This window comes from Chelonia mydas, chromosome 1 (assembly GCF_015237465.2).
Source record: "Chelonia mydas isolate rCheMyd1 chromosome 1, rCheMyd1.pri.v2, whole genome shotgun sequence".
Lineage (NCBI taxonomy): Eukaryota > Metazoa > Chordata > Testudines > Cheloniidae > Chelonia > Chelonia mydas.
The window spans coordinates 189,218,229-189,242,073 of NC_057849.1; the positions used below are offsets into that span (position 1 = coordinate 189,218,229).

Below are 23,845 nucleotides of genomic sequence, written 5' to 3' on the forward strand. Positions count from 1 at the left end.
GCATGAGATATATTCTTTAGATGAGTATCTTGTGACAGACATTTTGGATCAAGATAGGGACACTAAATGGTATACGTAAAATAAATGCATCAAAATGAACCCTGCTATATGTAGTTCATGACCAGGTAGAAGCAAAAAGTCACATTCAGCTATCAATTCCATTTGTGATTAAATTGAATTTATGCATGTCTGCCTTAGCATGGCTTGGGAGAGACGTTTTTTTTCAACATATCCTCATAGTTGTGGCCGTATAACACCTTCCAACCCTAGGTGACTATCCAAGCCTTAAATGCGAACTTCAGTTGTTGTTTTAATGGCTACCTTTGTTCCTGAAGAAAGAATGGATGGTAGTGGGCTGAAATAGTTACCTCTACTGGCCCATCAAGTCAACAGTTCTAGGGGCTACTGCCTAGATCGGTGGCCAAGAGGAGGAGGCACGAGAGAAAGCATAAAATAACCAGATCACCTATGAGAGACTAATGAATGTAATCGTTCTTTGGTTTTTCTCTACTGGTGTTTATTTCTTGGCCTTTTCTTTAGAATGAATGAAATGTTGTACTGATTAATAGTATGAATGAAGTCATGGTATTGTAAGTGATAAAAGAATCAGATGTGTGTTTTCAGTCCCAGTCTAATAAAATCTGTCCAACTGAGAAGATCAAGAACTTCCAGTAGGAAACCAGTTGCAGTTTATAATTATTTTACATTAAAAAAAAATTACTCTGACAGTAATGCAATAGAAAACACAGAAATGTTAAAACGGTCTTTCAGCTTCAAAAGATTTAATATTTCCTTTAGAGTTTGCAGTCACTTCACTGTAGCTCTGGGTACTTGTACCTATAAGAAAATCCCCAATACATATGATCTGCTTTATTAATCCAAGGAGGAAAACTAAATCATCACAGTAAAACCACCCTCCTTCACCTATGCTATTCTTCAAGAGGCCAAAAAGCCTGAGACAATACGTGTCCTGATGGTCAAGTAGTTTTGGCTGATGGACTGAAGAGAGAATTTGAGACCTGTGATGGAAAATGCCTTGTCACTAGTCACATCCATGTTAAACAGGGTGCTGCAAATAAGTGTCTTCACTGATGACAATTGATGTCCTGTAAGTAGAGAGCAGCTCGCTCAGGTTATCCGGACTTCAACCATTTTGCACTTTAGAGCTCAAGACCAATACTTTCAATGCTGAAAGCAGAGTTTTGGAGGTAGTGAAGTGGAAGCTGTATTCTAAATCACCTAATGTATTGGCCACAATATTAAACGTTCTTGCTTCCTATGGTGAAAACTAGAGCTGACATGATTTTCACTATCCTCAAACACACACCCAAAGGGGGAGGGAGGGAGTATTTCTTTTTAAAAATTTCCTTTGAAATTTGGGTTTAGCAAAAAAAATGGAACCCCAAAATTTCAGTTTTCAGTAACTAAAATGCCAAAGTCTTTAGTTAAAGAAGTGAAAAACCAGTTTTCAGTTGCCAGAATGACAACATTTATTTAAATGGACGATTTTGTAGGAGTGGGAAGAGGGGGAATCCATTTAGTCAAAAAAGAAAAAAAATTTAACCTGTCCTACTAAAACACTATGGGTGCCTGGTCATCTTCACCGTTTATGTTCAATTTAGCATGATTTAACATTACATTTGTAACTTGATGAATACAAACTATTGACTTTGTGGGGCTACTGTGTGTGTGTTTCAGCTTTAGATGTCTTAATAAGGTACAGGACAAAGTAAATGTGGTTGTGGCAAATAGCTAAAAGTGCAACTCCTGGATAAAGATCCTCCCATACAGTACATTGGCAGATACGTGAAATTTCTTAGGTTTAGTTGTGTTTTCTTATCTGCTGCTGGAGGTGAGCCCCAGATTCCTGTAGCATATCCATGTAAGACCTAATGTGGTCCCCTAAAAAAGAAGAAATAAGTGATATTAGGAAGGCTCTGCTGAATTAATTCAAAGCTGCCTTTTATTTAATATGGAACTGTGAGGAACACATTGATATTCTCGCGTTTCACAGTTTCAATATCTGTTCTCTCATGTGCATGCCTAAAAGCATCGGAGGTTAATTTGTGTAGCATTTGCAGTGTACTGGGCAGTTAAACAGAGATGAAGGTAAATTCCTGCCCTACAGAGATCACAATTTAAAACTAACATCCATTGAAGTCATTAGAAAGAGTTCAGTGAGAACATGCTTAAAAGAGTTTACAATCTAAAATATGGGTTCTTCCTGCACATAACATAGAACCATCAATGTATTGGTCTGTTCGTATAGAGTGGGTCTTTTGAGGTTCATAGGAATTGCCATGCCCCTGGACTCATGTGGCATACCTAGTCCTGTAACTTGCTGAACATCAGCCAGTATCATAAGCTTCAAAGGCATGTGCAAGTAGTAGACACTTATGATTAGGGCCATACCAAATTCATGGCCATGAAAAACTCGTCACGGACCCTGAAATCTGGTCTTTCCCCTATGAAATCTCGGGGTTTTTTTGTGTGCTTTTACTCTATACTATACAGATTTCACAGGGCAGACCAGCGTTTCTCAAATTGGGGGTCCTGACCCAATAGGGAGTTGCAGGGCATCACAAAGTTATTTTATGAGGCATCATGGTATTGCCACCCTTACTTCTGTGCTGCCTTCAGAGCTGGGTGGCCACAGAGCGGTGTCTGTTCGCTGAGCTCCCAGTTCTGAAGGCAGAGCCCTGCCACCAGCTGGGCAGTTTAGGGGGGGCAATACCATTCCATGCCACCCTTACTTCTGCGCTGCTGCCTTCAGAGCTGGGCAGCCAGAGAGTGGCAGCTCCTGACTGAGGGCCCAGCTCTGCAGGCAGCAGCGCAGAACTAAGGGTAGCAAGACCATACCGTGCCATCCTTTCCTCTGTGCTGCTGCTGGTGACAGCTCTGCCTTCAGAGCTTGGCTCCCAGTCAGGAGCCACCGTTGCCCAGCTGCGAAGGCAGCACCACCGCCAGCAGCAGAGCAAAAGTAAGGGTAGTAGTACCGCAACCCCCACCACAATAATGTTGCAACCCCCCCCAACACACACACACTTCTTTTGGGGGTCAGGACCCCTACAATTATAACACCCTGAAATTTTCAGATTTAAGTAGCTGAAATCATGAAATTTATGAATTTTAAAATCCTGTGACAGTGAAATTGACCAAAATGGACCCTGAATTTGGTAGGGCCCCACTTATGATTGGAACTACTCAGGAACTTTCCATCTGAATGGTTTGCCAGCAGAAAAGGCCCTTTTCACGCATTCAGTTTTCCAGGGGAAAACAGATTTTTCTTCCAAATCAGGAAAATTGAAATGACTCTGCCCCACTTGTCCCTCTGGAAAACTCTGGTCAATTTTTCTTTCTGCCTGCAGGAAGGAAGTGAAATTGACAAGAGCCTTTCTGCCAGGCAGCTGGGAAGCTTCAAAAATTCTGTTTTGTTTCTCCCTAAACAGAACTTTCTGGAAATCCCTTCTTGTGAAATGTTTTTTGACTTTTTGTTCCAATTTGTTCCAAAATAAATAAATTGTAAAAAAGGAAGGAATTTCCATTTTTCAGCCAGCTCTAGTTATGATTAGCCTGGCCCCAGAGTAGATTTCTTCCTAGTGATTTGAGCCCTGATATTGGAGGGTTTAAGCTTTTTATTAAAAATCAAAGTGTTTTTGTTTCTTGTAGAGCTTGTCCCTATTCAGGGCTTGGAGTCCAGCTGTGCTAGGCATGTTACAAACACATATGAAGATACATCAAAATAGTGGCAGAACTGGAAATAGAGCAATTGAATTCCCACCCACCCTCCATTTTTGATTTCCCACCACTATAACACATCTGCCCATGTAGTCTTTTATATTAAAAAGTCTAGAAGATAGGCCATATGACTAAATTGGAGACATGGATTATATTCCCTCCTGTATCAGTGACCTTGAGCAAATCACTTCACTTCTCAGTGCCTCCACTTTCCTAAATGGGATTAATACTACCTCCTTTGTAAAGATCTGTGACATCTACCCTTGAAAAGCAATCTGTACAGGTAAAGCATTTATTATTCTTGTAGTACTATACGTGTCAAATATTGTTATTTAGAGACTGTTCCTTACATTTACTGTAATCACTAAAAAACTGAAGTATTCATCTTAACATTCTCCTCAAAATTTTCACATGACAATTTGAGACACTGGACTTATTGCATGAAATTACCAATCTGTAAATACTTCCATGTCTATCTTTTTCTCCATTTCGATCAATCATGATTTTATTCTACACTGAATACAACTGCACCACTTGCACGCTATAAAGTGAGCTGTAGCTCACGAAAGCTTATGCTCAAATAAATTTGTTAGTCTCTAAGGTACCACAAGTACTCCTTTTCTTTTTGCGGATACAGACTAACATGGCTGTGAGTCTGAAATCGCACTACTGAAATTTATACAGGAAAAAACTGTTCCTTCTTCCCTCCTTTCATTTTCTACAATGGGCTGCTTTCTATCAGTATTGTCTGAATGGTATGTGTCGGATCCAAAGTCAAAGGTCACTTCTGCATGCTTTGTTTATTTTATTTCTTAAAATGTAAACAAAGCCCATAGAAAAAGTTCTATGCATTTTAAAACTCTATTAGACTAACAATATCATCATAACTACCCAGCAGCATTGATTCATCATATTTAAATTCAAAACAGCCAGTAAAATTAGTAAAGCCCCTTTCACTCCAATTTTCAAAAAAAGAGTTATTTTCTAATCACATCTCTTGCAATTAAAACACAGGGAAACTCAGCACAGTATAATAATATACCATTAGGATCCTTTTGTGAGTGCTGTTATCTCCTCCATCAATTATTTATACACATCCTTTTGTTAAGGTAGGTACTATCTTTAGACAAAACTCACCGGGCAAGGGCAGGATCAAAGGCAAAAGATCCCAAGTCCATGTAGTATTGTGTTGTGGTTCTCAAAGCCGTCCATAATTCACTAAGCTGAAGTAGAACAAAATAGATAGAACAAGATACAACCTCAATAGACTACAGGTCTTTTGGTAGGACCATACCTAACCTGAGATGCGAGTCATGTTCAAATAGCTTTTGTAGCATGGCATAAGTTGCTCAGATAATTATATAAGAGGACTCAGATGGATCCTAATTCTGAACATTTTAAATCATGCATTAAAAGTGTAATGAGCCACAGCCACGGGAAAGCTGTGTAACCAGAAATGGATCTGATTATATAACTGTAGCATAGCTTGCTGTTTCAAGTTCACACACAATAAATCACATGCAATCCTGAAGCGAACTTCCTAGTTTCATACTAAATTAAGTTTTGCCTCCACCCTACCATAAATAAGAGTCCCCTGTAGGGCCCTTGTATATACAGTCCCCTGGGAGGGCGGGGGGAAAGGGGAGATTGCGGTCAGTACTCGAGGCATGAGACGAGTAAGGCCTGGGTGATCACCTAGAAGTCAGGATGGAGAGGAAAGTCATAGATTTTAGCAATGTTGGCTCAGAGCTGATGAAATTTGATAACAGCTTGGTTCCCGGAGCAGAAGGAAAGAAAGTTTGAAGATCAGCTGTATTACAAGCCTGGGTGATGGAGTACAGGAGAATTGTCAACAGAGATTGGAAGCCAGATCGAAAGGAAGGTGTGGATGGTGAATGTAAGCTTGCAGTAGCATTGTCTGTGCCATAGCTGTGGCTAGAAGCCATCTGTTTCCAAGGCTATGAATCCAGCAAAGTTTACCAGAACAAGATTAGTGTGTAGCGAGGTGGCGGTGGTGGTAGGAAGTTTCACTTTACAAACCTTTTATTGCAAGAGCAATTGTGCAAGATTATACTGGCCAGATCATTATCTAGCAACTTTACAATTCTTAGCAGCATGAATAAGGAAGCTATTGACTATAGTATAAGAGATTGTAACCATGAACTATTCATCCTAGTACTTTTCCAGGAATGAGTTCACTAACAATGGAATTTTGGTGTCCCTTTAAAAGCCAGTACCATATCTGCAAACAGGCAATCAGATGGCAACATATATATATTTCCAGTCTCTTACATAGTGCGAAGTTATCAAACAAATACCTGTTTAGCCAGAGTGTAACCCCATGCATTCTGGCTGCTGCTTGGATCCCAATAATTCTGAGAATATCGTGTTTGTCTTTTAAGTTGTATAAACTCATTTGCTTCTTCTTCAGACACAAACGGCGCTCCCAATACACCTGAAATGGAAGTGTAGCAATGTCATAATGTTTGTCAGTTATTTTAGAACATACACTTCACAGAGATTTGTAATCATGTGTCATTCCTTCACAGAACAATGTTAAACCTAAACCAAAGTATTAGAGCTCATTCAAAAGGAATATTTGAATCCAAATTAGGCCACAAGTTTAGGATTTTGTAAAAGCAAGATTTTACAAACCTACATCCTGTAGAAGGGTTTCTGCAAGTTTTCATTGAAATCCAAATAGGAGAAGTTATTTAAAAATGAATCACTCCACTTTATTGTGCGTGTAACACAAACAGTCCACCAGGGAAAATCAGAAAGGGGAATTGCCTAAACTGATCATTATCAATTCTGAGAGAAATACAAAACATAAAACATAGCTAGCAAAAAGTAGTCTAGACTTTACTATCCCTTTTCTTTTCGGGGTGTGCGTGTGTGTGTGTGTGTGTGTGTGTGATTTTTGTGTTGATTTTCATAAAAAAATAGACAATGAATAGTACAAAAACAGAAATGATTTAAAGTTTGTTTGTTTCCAAATACCACACATTTCACAGGCTAGCTAATAAATTACACAGTGTCACAACGTGTCCAAGTTGCAAGACCAGACAATACAAAATACTCTTTTTCTCCCTCCATGCCCCTGCTTCCCTCTTCTGCCTTTTCATGTGTCTTCTACTATCCTTTCTCTTATTACTCTAATTATTAGTACTATAGCAAATACATGTGTTCTCTACTCTTGCCATCTAGGATGGGCAGGGGTCAGTCACAGGGGGTGGCCCTGATCTCCATCGATGGTTCCATGGAAGCTACTTGGTGAATGGGCCTAGTTCATAGACGGAGAGGTGTTGTGTTTCTGGTCTTGCTCTCAGCTTGTTCTGGGGAGACTTTTCAGTCCCTCCTTGATGCAGGCCATCTTCTCTGTGAAATGAGAATGCCTCTCAACAAGAGGGGTTCTCAATTTGTCTCACTATTTCCACCTTAGGTCTGGTCTACACCTAAAAATTAGCTCAACTACCTTTCGCTCAGGGCTGTGAAAAAAATTTTACCCTGTGCAATGGAGTTAGGTCATCCTAACTGTAAGGTGATGGAGTCATCTGTGAACTAGAACCTGCTTAAACCCCATGTGTTGATGAGTCATTCTTGTGGTAGGCTCCAACCAATCCACAAGCCAGGTGCCAGTCTAGTGTCTCTCAGGGCAGGTATATAAGCCTCACAGGAGAAAGAGCAGCTCAGTCTGCTCAGTGTCACTTCAAGGCTTCAAACTCTCCCCTGCCTGATAGTAGTAACAGACTCCACATGCTTTAGCCTGCTCCACCCTTGCTCTTACTCTGGTCTTGTTCCAGCCCCACTCTGTACTTCTGATTCCGGCTCTAAACCCTGGTTCCAACCATAGATCCAGCTGCCATGGCTCTGACCACCCCCATCAGTTTCTGACACTAACCCCCACTGTAGATGCAGAGAGGTCCATGAAAGAATTCTTCCACTGAACTAGCTCCCACCTATTGAAGAGATGTATTAACTACATAGATGGGAAAACCCTTTCCGTCGATGTGGGATGTGTCTATACTACAGTGGTATAGCTGCAGGGTTGTAGCTGTGTTGCTGTCGTGTAGACATACCCTTAGGTTTTCCCTTTCCCTCTGCCAGCTTAACTTCAGATCTTATGGCCTGTGTATACAAAAAAAAGTTGCAGTTTAACTGAATGTGTTATTTTAAACCACTGTACTTAAACTGCTGCAAACTTGTCTGAACACTCTTGGTTTAAAAACTGAAATAAAAAAAAAATCACTCAAACTGAAATAAGTGTGTCCATACACAGGATTGCCCCCATTTTAGCTAAAGGGGTTTAAAATAACACCTTATATTAAACTGGTGCAACTTCTGCGTGTACACAAGACTGTAGATTCAAGCAGAGTTCTGTACTCTTTGCACATTGCATCCAGTAATAGGAGTTCTGCAGGCCAAACTATGGAATCACTGACATCTATCCACCCCCATGGCTTCCACTGAGTTTGTGCAGGGAGACTGATTGGAACTTAGTAAACCCATATGTTGATTATGCACAATAATGGATAGAATCCAGCTCACTCCTTCTCAGCAGTATCAGTTCTGCTGGGTTAACCAGAGTGAAAACCCTCATTTGTCACTATCAAGACCTTGTACAGAGAACAGATTTGTGGAGTAAAACTGCTGCTTATATTTACAGTGCTGCTGCTTTTCAGAGCCAAAAAGTACTTGAAAACTAGATAGGAAAATTGAAGAGAAAATGTCATTGTTCATACAGAGGCTAGCAAAATGGGGCCCAATCTGGCTGTGATCTTCAGCTATTGGAATATACACGTAAAATAGTAATAATACTAGAGCAAACAATTTTGCTTTGCCAGAAAGATGGACTAGATATCCTAACAGGTCTTCTCGCCAACGTTTGATATGCTTCTTATGCTTTGCTTGCTCAAACACTAGAAACAGGAAGCAGAAATTCAGTCATCTTCAAATAAAATTACTCTTCAGTTGAACCAACTGTGCAGATGAACTAATGCATATTCCATGGCAAATTGTCTTCGTTTTAAGCATAAAATGCTGTTTCTTAGGTGACTACGAAATAGCTAATTATTCCTGGGTTTCTGAAAGCAAGAAAAATTCCACAGAGAAATATGTTCTGCCTCTGTGCATGCAAGTAACACTTGGCTGTTCCAGAGTTCAAGAAATTCAAACAAGGCTATTTTACCAAGAGGGTAATATTTCTTAGTCAGCTTACTATGAGCTGCTACTGAGGCATATATTTTCATTTTTATTTTTTTATATTGAACATATTTTGCAAACGTCATTACTATTCTGTGGTGAGACGCTTGAACTTTGGTCAAAAATAAATGCCATAATGTCCATTGCCGCTAGCATAAGACTTAACCTTTTTCATTGAAAAAATATAGTTAGTTGGGGTCACCGATGTTGCTTAAGTTTTGTTGCCGAAGAGTACTTTAGCCTTGTGACTGCTTGGTGAGTTACAATAAAAAGCATAAACAGAGTAGCTGTAATTTTTTTCTTCAAAGAATGAGCACTAGTAGCTACTTTGTGGGGCAGCGAGGTTCTAGCTTGGCTCCGCTGGTGGCAAGTGCTATGTTTTAAAGGTATAAGCTTATTTTTTTAATGAATACCTATTCTTCCTAGACTGCACCCTTGGCCAGTGGGAAATGCCATTCCATGAGAAATGTATTCTTATTTCTTCATGCAGAATTAACCTGTGCAAGAATGAATGGGGCACTTCACTGAGAAATTATATACACAAAAGGAATTTTTTGTCTGTTTATAAACAGGCAACTGCACACAATGCTGTTAGAGCAAAGAGAAAAGATGGTCTTTTGGCTCAGACACAGAACTGGGAGTCAGAAGATCTGGTTTCCATACCCATTCTGCCTCCTAACACCCTGTATGATCTTAAGACATGTTCCCTAACCTATGCCTCAATTTGTGCTTCTGTAAAATGGGTGTAATTCATCTCATCTTGTTGAACAGCTTGATTTAATGTTTATAAAAGAATTTAAGATCTTCAAATAAGTATTTTATAGATGCAAGTCTTACCTAAGAACTTTCTGCTGTATGCAATTCCACATCTAGCAGCACCCTTGCACCAAAATTAGAAGAGCAGAATGTCGGAGCATCCAGCTGCAAGACTGGACATAGTTAGCCAGAGCAAGTGTGATGGATACAAGTCAATGAAATTGCTCACAAAGCATAATAGTATCCTTAGGGACACTGAATATTGAAAGTTCCAGTGAAACAAAGATAAGTCAGTGGTAAGAAGGTCAAACAATGTTAGATATGTAAGTTTTTACTCTGTTACTGTTTCTTTTTTCCCTCTGGATGAAAATATTATGTAAGAATAATATAGAGTCATGGCCAGAAGGGGAAGATAAAAGGAACATCTTTGAGGAGTGAGCTGCTGTGAGGATTACAGCAGCTGTTAGTTACCAGGTGGAGTGTTTGATTCCCTGAATATATTGCTCACATTTTTGGAAGACTTCAGTAAATATTCTTACACCTAAAATGAATCTTTTTAAAGTCACCAAGTCATGCTTGGTGGCTTAGTTTTTATAATCACTGTCTGAGGCAGAGAGATTGGTCTTCCCTGGAGATATAAACAATAGTTATCACTATTGTCCCAGTGTCTTCAGAGCATCTCATTGTGGATTAGTGAAAGCTGGCACAAGATTAAATTTGACCGTGAAGAAATGTGACATTCCCCAAGGTACAATCTGGACTGCCGAAGAGCTGTGTCCCCTCAGTTCTCCAACATGGGGTGCCTTTTACACTGCTTCGCTGTGAGAGCTGCCACTCCTGGCCTTTGTCACACACAGCCTCTAGCATGGAAGTTACTCCCAGCTGAGTTACTTGAGTGCTTCTAGTCAGCCACTCCTGAATTGTATTGCAAAGTGATACCAACAAATTCCCAGTCTCAGGCTTGTCTCCAGAAATATAAGTCCTTGTACAGCTCTTTCCTTCTGGACAACACAAGCTCATAGAAAGTCCATTAATAGAAAATGATATGCACAAATCCTGTTATCTCAAGAGGAGGTTCCCAAACACTTCACTCCAAACACACGCAGGTTTAGATAAACCAAGTTTATCTAACAATAGAAAGATGGATTTTAAGTGATTACAAGTAATGAGCCATAAAAATCAGAATTGGTTACAAAGAAATAAAAGGTAGAACACAAACTAATATCTAACTTAACAAGCTAAGTGAATTTAAAGCTAAAAGGTTTCTTTCACCACATATTTACAGCAGTCTCGCTGGATCTTTCAGCCAGGATCCCTCCCCCAGTTCAGTGATGCTCCTTTTGTCTCTCAAATGTTGTTGATGCCATGAGTAGAGATGAGGGGAGAGACAGGATTTGTGTCCTCTGTTCCTCATTTTTAATGCTTTTCCTCCACTTTGAGAATCATCTCCAGCTGGGGTTCAGGAATAGCCAATCTGTTCACACAGGAACCCCCAGCTGTTCCTTTGCCAAGATATAAATGTCTGGTTAATACCATTCTTCCTGCTAAACAATGGCTGCTTACCTAGGTGATAATCCATTTGATTCTGTTGACACCTTGCTAAGGCATCACTTTTCCTTTTGTCTCTGAGGAATTGGTTTGGGCTGCTTCCCCAGATTTGGAATATGCCTTAGTAACATCATAAAGTAGAATCGTATACTGTTACATACAATGTTGTCACACATATTTTACCAGGACAATATTGATCATGAATGATGAGTTTTCAAATGATACCTCACAAGGCATACTTTGTACAAAATGTATCATAGCTTTGTAAAAGTGGTAAACACAATAGTACAGTCTGTCACAAGAGAATCGGATGGACTCTTGTCATCTCTGTTCAATTAGTGAATGTGTACTCAATCCAGCCTGGAAAGTCAAAAACTTGGCTGTGGAAAGGAAAATTAATTGGATTCAAATACTAGGATGGAGTCAACTGGTACAGTGAGGCAGGTCAAATATGCAAAGAGGGTAAAATTAACTTGAGTGTAGCTCTTAGTTTAACTTGTGTTTAAACCCTTAACGCAAGTCATGAGTGGGACTTTAAATCTGCTGCACAAGAATAGATTTCAGATAATGACTGCCAGTTAAGCACAAATCCCAGGGGTGCACACAGGAGAGTTCCTTTTGTTCAGCTGGTGGATCTCCAGGCTACCAGGATCCCAGTACAACTATAGTAATATAAGGAAAGACTTAAGAATAGGTGCTTAAAGTTCAACTCCTGAGCCTTGTTACACACCTATATAGATGGTGTGGTTTTTCTGAAGCGCTGAGCAATAGGAGCTGCTGTGTGCTTAACACTCATGGAAAAATCACCATCTATATCTATGTCTAATTATAGACCTGGGATCCAAACATTACCCACTCTTGAAAATCTTGACTATACAGGATGCAGCTCCCCAGATCTTAAGTCAGCACTAGTATTTCACTACTAATGGGAAAACTTTGACAATTGGGACTATATCTATCCCTTGTGAAACTCCATTGAAGTGAAGGATTTATTTTGACCATTGATATTTACCCCATATGTTTTAATCTTTAAAACAATGTGGCAATGAGTACCAATGTTTCACTAATTGGTTTCCATGCACATTAGCAAATAAAGCGACTTTTTCTTCCCTTATTTTCTGATTTTTCTCTTGTTTTTGCATGTCTGCCATTATTTCAAAACCCATAAGTAGTTATGTACAGCAGTTGCTGTGGAGCCAATCCTTCTCTTTTTGTGTAATATTTCTTTTAACCATTAGCTTTGAATGTGCCTGGTCAGAATGTCAGATTCAAAAAGCAGACTTGTCTGTGATACCAGATATTCAAGCTAGCACTGCCTGGATTACAACAGCTGAACTCTCAACCTCTGACCCTTTGGTCCTGTTAACGTTGCTGATGCTGACGTGTTGAGTACTTTGAAAAGGTAAACTGAATGTTTAGGGATGTTCCCTAAAGTTAGAAATGAGACAAAACCATATCAGAATCTCAGCTTCAAATATTGCCACACACACAAAATGTACTGAAGATTCAAGAACGTGGACCAGAATTTTGCAGCTTCAAACCCATTGTGATTTGAAATCGTTTCAGTTGTCCTAATCAGAATAATTAATTTCATACTATGTGCTAGATACATTCATGACAAACATGAGATGGGCTTTGATAATGCTCTCCAGAGTCAAGAGAAATCTGAATTCGATTCTTATCTGTAGTCATTGTCAATTCCTCTGAGAGTTTCTGAGGGCTTGGAGCAGTGTCCTGAGCCCTTTGGAGAAATATAGAAATTGCTGCTTTGGTAAGAGTTTGTCTCAGCTACATACATTAACTATGAGCGATCATGTGAAACTTCATGGAGATCAAAACTTGCTGATTGGACATGACCCTTTTCAGGTACAGGAAGGGGGTTACTAGGGGATGCATTTTAGGATTCCACAGACTGCCTGTGAGTTGCATGTTACGCACCCTATGTTATACGTTGTGATTTGAGATCATTGATCAAGTGTCAAGATATACAACTAAGTTTTGATCTGACTTATTGTAAAATTGGTAACTTGTAAACATTTGCAATATATACCTCACAAAATATAAACATAGGCCAAAATGTTAGTCACTTATATCAATATTGAAGAATCTAAAATAACCAAAATAATTCACTTGGAGCTGTGGATACTCGGCAGCTCTGAAATACTGGCCATTCTTCTTAGGTGCCTAAACATGGGTAAAGGCACTCAAATTTCAGATGTTTGGCCCTACTTGTTTGCCATAGTTCTAACTATGACAGCCTCATTTACTTTTGTCCTATTCTTGATTTTTCCAGCATCAGGTCACACAATAACTCTGTGGTCGAACCAAGCCTAGACCCAAGGCTTCAATCACTATATAACACACTTCCCAAAAATGGGGGTGGGGGGGGAGGGGGAACTGGTGCTGCTGGAAATCATTTGAAAGGGTGGTGAAGTGTAAGGTTGTAATCAGCAGACCCTGTGGGTCATGTTTTAATCCCCACTACCTTGATTTTTACTGAAAGACCCTTCATAGCTAATGAATGGCTGAACTGAACATAACCAGTGATCAAAAGAGGCTGTAAGAGCCTACTAAAATTAGTTGTAAGGAAAGCCTGAAAAGAGCACAAATAAGGGGGTTGTGAAAGATGGAAAGGAAAATGAGAAAGGGAGAAACAGCATATCTCAAAAATTAATATTACAATGCTTTATTGCTCAATAATCTTGAGCTAAACTGAAAGTAGGTTTTGTGGTGGGCTTTAATGTGTAGGTAAGTGTAGTGCAGGTAGAAGGAATAGCACCCATGAAAGGTCTAAGGCCCCCTACTTAACCAACATCTGTTGTAAACTTTGATTAAGAGGAGTACTAAGTGCAGAGCAGACCAGATTAGTGGAATGGGTGAGGTCCTATCAAATCTTGGAAAGCAAGGACTCTAGGTGCCTCTCCCCACACCTCACATGCAGAGAGAGGCGCAACATTGCCAACATATCCAGTAGGGATGGGGGACATGCAGGATATTCCTCCTATTCCCCTCCCTATAGAGCACTGCTGCAGTAAGTCCATGCATACAAGGGGCTTTGTAGGAGGAACAAGGCGCTTGGCCAAAACAGCAGTGGGAGGACTTAAGAAATAGTCTCACTCTGTAACAGGTTTCCCCTTCATCACAGAATCAAATATTGTTTTAAATTATTGCTCCCCCTCTGTCAGGTGTTCAGCATGTCTCTCTAGGCCTTTCAAGAAGAAAATTTGGTCTCAGCACAGGTCTTGAACCCAGACCTGAGTTCTGATGAGAATCTGAGTTCTAATCTCAGCTCTGACACAGATTCCTGTGTGACTTTGGGGGGATGTCACATCTGCTTCTGTTTTCACAATCTGTGTAAGGTTATTTAGTTCATGAGTCATGAGATGGTTAATTAGTTCATGTTTCCTAAGTGTTACATTTTGGTTAAGTTAGGACAAGTCCCAATGGCACAGTTTCTTTATTGTCATTAGATACAGTTGGTTGCATGGGGCTCCTGGATCAACGACTTTCAAAAATACTTGGGTTGGCAGTTAATACATTCACATGCAGGGGAACACCTCCTTTATGTAAGGGATTATCATAAATCTCTACTGTTATATCTGGTTACTGACTGTGGAACACACCAGTCTTAAAGCCTGTATGATATTTATGGTACTAGCCTGGGTTTAGCTGAAAAGTGCATCATCTTAGCCATAGTGACACTTCACTGCAACTACAGTTCAACTTCTGACATTTTAAAAAATGATTAGCGACTTTGGGTTCCCAGTTTCAGATACCTTTCAAGGGTCTAACATTCAGAAAGTGGTGAATATCAGCCCTCTGAAAACTAGGTGCCCTAAGTTGTTTCAAAAACCGCAAGCTACTTATGTCAATTTGGACCAGGTATGCATATGAGCTATTTGTTTTCTCAATAACTAGTAAAAACAGATAAGGTAAGAATAAAGTTTACAGAATTATTTTAAAAAATAATAAGCATTTAGCATTTCACAAACCACCCATTCATCCTCAGAAAACCTCCTCCAGCTATGTAAGCAGTATTATCCCTGTTTTAAAGATGGAAAAGCGGAGAGAGGCTAAATGATTTGCCTAAAGCCATAGACAGGGAGCACAGTCAGGATTCTGTCTCAGAGTTCCTGTTACCTACTCTTGTGCTCAACACCAGCCCATGTTCTTTCTGCTGTACCCTCCAGTCTTTTAGGACACCTCTACTTTAGTACTTCTATGCCTGCAGTGCAACTTCTCCTCGCTAACTACTTCGTCTGAAATAAGAGCATGACAGGATAACAGTACCAAGTGCTTACCTGTAAGCAGCAGAATGGACACAGCAACTTGCACCATTTTAAGACACATCAAGTGCAGTCTGGAAAGCATTCTTCTTGATTAACTATGATATTCATGCAGCTTTGTACTTTGCTATCTTTAGGTTTATAAATCATTCACCAGCTACGTGTAAGCAGTCGGTGCAGACAGAGGGCAGGGTACAGTGCTTAGTGGAGATTTGTCTTACGTGCATCTCTTTGTACCCTTTGGACTTTGTGAGCTGGGCTTCTAATATGCCCCAATAGTTATTTTTTATATGTACACATAAATGTAATTTGGTAACATGAAATAGCACATCAAGCTCATTCTGTAAATGTAGAACATGGCAGGGGGCTGTGCTTCAGTCTCATATTTTCATAGATTTCAAGGCCAGAAGGAACCGTTGTGATCATCCTGTCTGACTTCCTAAAAAACAGAGACCATAGAACTTCCCCAAAAGAAGTAAAGATCTTTTAGAAAAACATCCAGTCTTGATTAATTACCATCATAGTTTAAAATGTATGCTTTATTTCCAGTCTGAATTTGTCTAGCTTCAGCTTCCAGCCATGGGACGGAGTTATACCTTTCTCTGCTAGACTGAAGAGCCCATGATTAAATATTTGGTCCCCAGGTACGTACTTACAGACAGTAATCAAGTCACCCCTTAACATTCTCCTGGTTAAGCTAAAGAGATTAAGTTCCTTGACTCCATCACAAGGCAGGTTTTCTAATCCTTTAATCACTCTCATGGCTCTTCTCTGAACCCTCTTCCCAATTATCAACATCCTTTATGAACTGTGGACACCGGAACTGGACACAGTATTCCAGCAGTAGCTGAACCAGTGCCCAAAACAGGTGAAATAACTCTGTACTCCTCCTTGAGATTCCCCTCTTTATGAGTCCAAGGATAGCATTAATCCTTTTAGCCACAGTGGCACACTGAGCGCTCATGTTCAGCTGATTATCCACCACAATCCCCAAATCTTTTTCAGAGTCACTGCAGTCCAGGATACAGTCCTCCATCCTGTAAGTATGGCCTCCATTCTTTGTTCCTAGATGTAAACATTTTGCCATATTAAAATGCATATTGTTTGCTTACACCCAACTTAGCAAGCAGTCCAGATCTATATAGGTGTCAGTGAGCTGTCCTTTTCATTAGTTACTACTCCTGCAGTTTTTGTGTCATCTGCAAACTTTAACAGTGAGTATTTTATCACTGCAAAAGTTTTATTTTCCTGCTGATAACAGCTCATCTTAATTAATTAGCCTCTTTCAGTTGGTATGGCAACTTCCACCTTTTCATGTTCTCTGTATGAGTATATACATCTTCTTACTATATGTTCCATTCTATGCATCCGATGAAGTGGGCTGGAGCCCACGAAAGTTTATGCTCAAATAAATTTGTTAGTCTCTAAGGTGCCACAAGTACTCCTGTTCTTTTTGTGGACACAGACTAACACAGCTGCTACTCTGAAACTTATCTTTTCTAGGTCATTGATAAAAATGTTAATTAGCATTGGCTCACTTGGATAGGAACAGGTGGGGCTTGTATAAAATCAGGTAGCTGAGGGCAGAGAGGGCTGCAGTGAGGCAGTCTGCAGTCCCTCTCTCTGAGACTAGGGAAAGAGAAGGGAGCTTGGCCCAGAAGGAAGGGCATGCCCAGAAGAGTATGGCAAAGGAGTCTGACAGAGGCAATGTAGGAACCAGACCAGCAAAAGAGCAGCAAGGTGTGGGACAGTGCAAACCTTAGCCATTGGTTTAAGGGTCTGTGGGCTGGAGCCCAAAGAAGTGAACAGGCCTTGGTTCCCTGACCAGCCACTGGGGTGGCCTTCTTGGTTTTCCTTGTTAGTTACTCTCTGTGGAGCCTCTTTGGTCAGTGCTAAGAGGTCAATATCGTCTGTGAAACTATGGTTAGTCACTGTCCTCCCACATAGCATGACTCCTTCCATTTGGATTGGTAACTGGTTAAAAGATACAAAACAAAGTGTAAGTATAAATGGTCAGTTTTCAGAGTGGAGAGAGGTAAATAGTGGTGTCCCCCAGGCGTCTGTTCTAGGACCAGTCCTATTCAACATATTCATAAATGATTTGGAAAAAGGAATAAACAGTGAGGTGGCAAAATTTGCAGATGATACAAAATAACTAGATAGTTAAGACCCAGGCAGACTGTGAAGAGCTACAAAAGGATCTCTCAAAACTGGGTGACTGGGCAACAAAATGGCAGATGAAATTCAGTGTTGACAAATGCAAAGTAATGCACATTAGAAAGCATAATCCCAACTATACATATAAAATGATGGGGTCTAAATTAGCTGTTACCACTCAAGAAAGAGATCTTGGAGTCATTATTGATAGTTTTCTGAAAACATCCACTCAATGTGCAGTGGCAGTCAAAAAAGCGAACAGAATACTGGGAATAATTAAGAAAGGGATAGATAATAGGACAGAAAATATCATGTTGCCTCTATATAAATCCATGGTACACCCACATCTTGAATACTGTGTGCAGATGTGGTCACCCTATCTCAAAAAAGATATATTAGAATTCGAAAAGATTCAGAAAAGGGCAACAAAAATTATTGGGGGTATGGAACGGCTTCTATATGAGGAGAGATTAATAAGACTGGGACTTTTCAGCTTGGAAAAGAGACGGCTAAGGGGAGATATGATTGAGATCTATAAAATCATGACTGGTATAGAGAAAGTAGATAAGGAAGTGTTGTTTACTACTTCTCATAACACAAGAACTAGGGGTCACCAAATGGAATTAATAGGTAGCAGGTTTAAAACAAATAAAAGGAAGTATTTCTTCACACAATGCACAGTCAACCTGTGGAACTCCTTGCCAAAGGATGTTGTGAAGGCTAAGACCATAATAGGTTTCAAAAAAGAACTAGATAAATACTGAGCTAGATGGACCCCTGATCTGACCCAGTAGGGCCATTCTTATATTCTTATGTTCATTTCATCTCTCAGTGCTTTAGCCATTACTACTTCCAGTACAAAGCTGAGCAAATCTGGTGCTAGCATGCATCCTTGTCTCACTCCTACAGTCATCATCCTTTCGTCAACTTCCTGTATACTCTAACCACACTCATTGGCATACTGTATATGTTTTCTATTAGTTTAATCAGTTTCTTGAGAATGCCATACAATCTCAAAAGTTGCCACAACCTTTCTGCCCAATGCAACCAAAAAGTTGTTTGAAGTCTATAAAGTTGTTTTAGCAAGCTTGATTGTAGTCTGTGTACTTCTCCAAGATCGGTCTTATCACAAATAGCTGATCTATTGTATTTCGTCCTAGTCTAAATCTGGCCTGTTCTTCTGCAGCCACTGCTTCCAAATCCCTCTTCCTTCTCCTCTGCAATGTCTTGAATGCTTTTCGCAGCACATGCCATAAGGTGATTCCAGTGTAGTTCTTACACTTGCTCTTGTCTTCATTTCCCCCTCTCCCCTAAGATTAGTGCTATTATTGCTTTCCCCCATTTGCTAAGCCCTTGCTCTTGTTTGTAAATGTTGTTGAATAGCTCATGCATCACCTTTACCGTGTGTTCCTCACTTGCTTGCAGCAGCTTTGTGGTTATGTTCTCACTTCCCAGCGCCTTTTTTCTTTTTCAAACTGCCTATAGAGATTCTTACTACTTCTAAGAATTCTGGCTCTCCCTTGTTTGTTCTGAAAAACTTCTCCAGGTTCTTTTCATCTACTTGTGTTCTGCATGTTGTACAGCTCTTCGAAACATTCATTCGATTGCTTATTCAGCCACTCTCATAATCCCATTTTTTACATTATTTCATATCTCTTCTAGGACCATGTCTTCTTTCATCAAAGAAGTGATGTTTTTCTTTGTGGCTTCTTTCTATTCTTTCCTACTACTTGGCTGTTTCAATTTGTCCATGTCATAGATCTTAGTTCCTGGCACTTTTTTCGGCTGTTCTCAGTTTCATCCTCATTGACTCCAGCAGTAATTTGTGACCCTATCCAATATCATCTGCAAATGATCTGCATGACAACGTACTTGATTTCCATCTGTGATTCACAAATATGAAGCCTATCGTAGTCTTAGTTTGCCCACCTCCCCCACACATCTCCTTGTACAGATTGGTTCAACACAAGGAATGACCAGCTTCTTTTGTCATATCCCCCACCCCTAACCATAACAGCCATGGCAAAACTGAACAAGCAGCTGAGCGTCAACCTGACCCAAGCTAGCACACACTGGCTAGAAGTGTCCCCCCTTCTAGTTGTCATCTTACTGAACAAATGCAATAGCAGATAGAACAAATGCTACGAGACAGAGAACCATGTGCAAGATGGGCTCCAACCATCAGAGTCAGGTACTGATACTGGGTGGAGAACTACCAGTTTTAAGGCAGGGGAAAAATAGAACAAATACCCTCGCATTGGGAATTTTGGGAAGGTGTTGGGAGTCTTCCAAGTTGACTGTAGCTTACTAACTCAGCAGCACTTGAGCTTCAACAGCCCCCTGATGGGCCATCTAGTATGAGCTTAAAGCACCACTTAATTCAAGCTAGAGATTCTTATGTGTGGGCAGGAGTCAGGCTGGGGCCAATACTCAAGTTCTATCTTGATCTAATGCTGCAATGAAGACAAGCCCTTAGAAGCAACCCTCAGTGTGTCTAGAATGTTTAAATGCATACTGATGGCTTATCTGCTTTCAAAGATCTCCTATAGCACGTAACATGGGAGCTCATTATTCCCTATTTTTCTCAGGCGACAGTATAAATGGATGAGCGTGTATGCTATGCCTAGGATCAAATTAAGAGCTACGGTGATCGTTTATTGTGAATGATAGTTAACAGGACTAGCATTGGCTCCTGCTTGAAAAGCATGACACTTTTAAAGTGCATCACAGAAAGAAGCTATTTTCATACCATTAAGTGTTTATCATGGTGAGGTTGAACCATTTATGTGCATGATTTCGTTTTATAGCTTCTAGAACTGAGAATAGTGTCACATTTTAGGTTAGCCCACTTACTTTGAGTAGTCATAGTTTTTGATTTGCCCAGTCAGAACAGCATTTTCATCCCAACTTCTGGGCCTAAATGGAAAACTTAAAGAATTAAGATTAGAAAATGTATAGTGTATCATAAGCAAAAACCACTCATAGTTGTAATGAGTGTTGGGCAGAGGGTGGAACCCAAATCAAGTAATTGTCTTGCTAAGGTTCTATAAACAACACTAACTGTAGAGTTGTCTCATCCCTTTTCTGCTATCTTCCTAGGAGAAACGGCAGTCTTAAAGGTGACCTGCAAAAGAAACTATTGTTGCCCTGTACTGAATTCTTATGATATATAACTATGGCTCAAAATTGTTGATCTCTTCCAAAAAAAAAAATCTGCTTGTTTTTTCCCATTGGAAATATCAGACCTATTTCTGCATTACTTTGCAGTCACTTTCACCAATGCCAAGTGAATATAAATACTGCTTTGCTGGTTTAATAGCTTTTTATAGTCACTCTGCCCTCATTTTTCTCCGGTATACATAATGACACACGGTGGCTTGCAATAGAGAATCAGACCACTCGCGTCTTGGCTTCATTATCTTTTGCTGGAAGACTGGAGCAGAGACATATGTTATAGGCTGCCACTGGAGCCATAACTTTCCCAGCCTTCAGCTGAGGGACAAGAAAAAGACCGGTTGAATCTGGCTGTTTTTAAGTCATCTGTATGTTTAACCCAACTCTAACGTTTAAAACAATATCAAAATAAACTGTTTCATTCCCCCCCTAAACCTGAAATTACAGATCAGCTCTGCTGCCCTCACAGGGCTTGCTAGATAGCCCAGCTCCTGCTTTCAATGCTTGAGTATACTCTCTGTGCCTGTGGGTGGGGGGGTGGGAGACAGCTACCAAAATCTGACCAACCCTATGTCCTTTCAACTTGGATATAATGTCCCTGTAGCAGGTTTTCTGCCACGCAGGAAAGGGAAATGTGGCATAGGCAGATCTTCACTTCTCCCACCATGTTCTAAGTCGCTCTGGTCAGGATCCATGAGTGCAACCCTCTGTGTTGGGGAAGAGATGGGCATATGGGCACACTATGTTCATAACTGAGGAGCTTAGTCTTCCTTCGGCAGTTAAGGGCTCTAGAGACGTGCACTAAGGAGACAGCTGTTCTTTTAAGATCAGCTTAATTTTACATTCTGTCCATCTTTTACACTACAGCAGCCCACATTCATTGTTGAAAGGAGGGGACGCAGCACAAAGACTGCTGCAGTGTGGAAACCAGAGAGGCACATCAAGTTCAGTTCTTATTAGCATTTAAAACCAACTATAATTATTATAAATTAAACTAAAATGTAAAAAAGAACAAACAGTGCTCATGAGGATGAACTACCAATTAAAGGGCACTACTCACTCATTTGTGGAACCAGGAAACACCAAGAGAATAGTGGGGGTAAAAATGCACCATGTAATGTTGTGTTGATTTGTTAGAGTAGCAACCAGAGGCCCCAGTCTGGATGTGGGGGGCAGCACTGTGCAAATACAAATAAGTCACTCCCTACCCATCGGCGCTTACCATCAGGAAAATAAGCAATATATGGATGGTGCATAAGAGGAATAAATCAAATAACTATTTTATGTGAGTGTATTGGAAGGGTTGTTAAAGCTTGAATCTTTAAAGGGCCTGCTTGGGGTGGGCACTCCACACCCTAAATTTTAGCACTTTTAAGATGTTCCCATTTGGGCACTGAATATTTGAAACACCCCAAGTCGCTGAGCATGTTTGGAAAACATGACCCATAAGAATGAAAATGAATGTTTGATGCTAATCCATCTTCCAAATGAAAATTGACTTTATCTTTTGTTTTCATGTTCAGATTCTACTGCTGTGAATTGAAGAGTTGGAGCGCCTCCTTAACAGGAAAATCAATAGTCATTTGGCTCAGTCAGACTGTCCAGTTTGTACTGTAAACAGCCAGGTATATGCAATCCCAATAAATGCCCCACACTTATGACCTGTTTGTTTTATTTTCCCCTTTTTCAACCCACCCACATTTCCAATCACTGTTTAAGCATTCAAATCAATAGGATCCAATATCAAATTGTACAAGAAGAGAATAAAATAAAAATCCACATTGTGGGGCTCGCAGCATATTACAGCAATGTTAGAGTTACCCACCCTTTTTTAAAATTAGTTTTGAGAGCTTGATCTTGTGACGTGTTGTGTGCCCTCCTGCACAATTGAAGTGGGGTGCTGCTTTGCCATTGACTTAAAAGGGGCATGTTGACACCAGTTGGGGATTCGGTGCAAACAGAGCACCCAGCACCTTGCAGAATCTTGCCCTGAACTTGGAGATACCTGCAGATTCCGCTTGGAATCTTCAAATTCCACTTTGAATCCCTTGTCTACACCAGGGAAACCTGTGAAAAAAATTTCCAACATTACTAACAATGGATTGATTGAAATGGTATTAACTTTGAGAGCCTTAGCACTGGATGTGTTGTTGGGTGCTGGCAGAATTTTTTTCACATCTTGTCAAGTAGACTTGCTTCAAGCTGGACTAGAAATAGAATTTCAAGTGAGACAGGTTCTTGACATTAAGTACATTAATAATCCTTGGGGTTTTATAGGTATTATAGTAGCAATTTTCATCTTCAAAGCAATTTAAAAAACACTGAAGTCGTTGGCAGCAGAAGCTTTGTGTTTTTTGCCAACAGTGCTCCACCCACTAAACCGTAGCTCAAAGTTCTTGCTATCCTGAGATGCTTATATCACCTCCATGCTTTGAGCTTCCTCTTCTGTGCCCACAGCGCTTTCCACTTTTATGAATCCTCTTCAAATGAGTGAAGGGCTGGGGGTGTAACAGTCAGCTGCCCTTTATGTGTCTCTGTTTACTTCTGATCACAAGATTGTAAGATCCTTGGGGCAGCAACCTTAGATCCCAGGGATCCCAGGGATCGGCAACCTGGCAGGCTAGGCCAGTTTGCTTACCTGCTGCATCCGCAGGTTCAGCTAATCTTAGCTCCCACTGGCCGCGATTTGCTACTCCAGGCCAATGGGGGCTGCGGGAAGCGGCGTGGGCTGAGGGATACGCTGGCCGCCCTTCCCGCAGCCCCCATTGACCTGGAGGGTGAACCGTGGCCAATGGGAGCTGCAGTCAGCCGAACCCGCGGATGCAGCAGGAAAACAAACCAGCCTGGCGTGCCAGGGGGCTTACCCTGGTGGGCCGTGTGCCAAAGATTGCCGATCCTTGTTATATCCTGTGCTCTGTGTATGGCTAAGCAGTGGGAGAGACTGGTGGTGGGCTGGAGAGCGAGGCCAGCCTACACTTATCCCA

At 40.6% G+C, this 23,845-nt stretch overlaps 1 protein-coding gene and 1 long non-coding RNA gene across 2 annotated transcripts in view; one reads left to right on the forward strand and one right to left on the reverse strand.

Moving 5' to 3' along the window:
- LOC122464133 overlaps nucleotides 1-22,546 on the forward strand; it is an 80,145-nt gene extending 57,599 nt beyond the window's left edge. The window contains exon 3 of the long non-coding RNA XR_006288045.1: nucleotides 22,385-22,546. This is a non-coding gene — a long non-coding RNA (uncharacterized LOC122464133). The remainder of the gene's footprint in view (nucleotides 1-22,384) is intronic.
- On the reverse strand, nucleotides 766-15,664 carry C1H3orf85 (chromosome 1 C3orf85 homolog). The gene is given in 4 exon segments (XM_027819994.3): nucleotides 766-1,902; nucleotides 4,856-4,961; nucleotides 6,057-6,193; nucleotides 15,546-15,664. Coding segments are annotated over 4 exon segments (393 nt in total). The 5' UTR covers nucleotides 15,616-15,664; the 3' UTR covers nucleotides 766-1,822.
- Nucleotides 22,547-23,845: the final 1,299 nt, after the last annotated feature.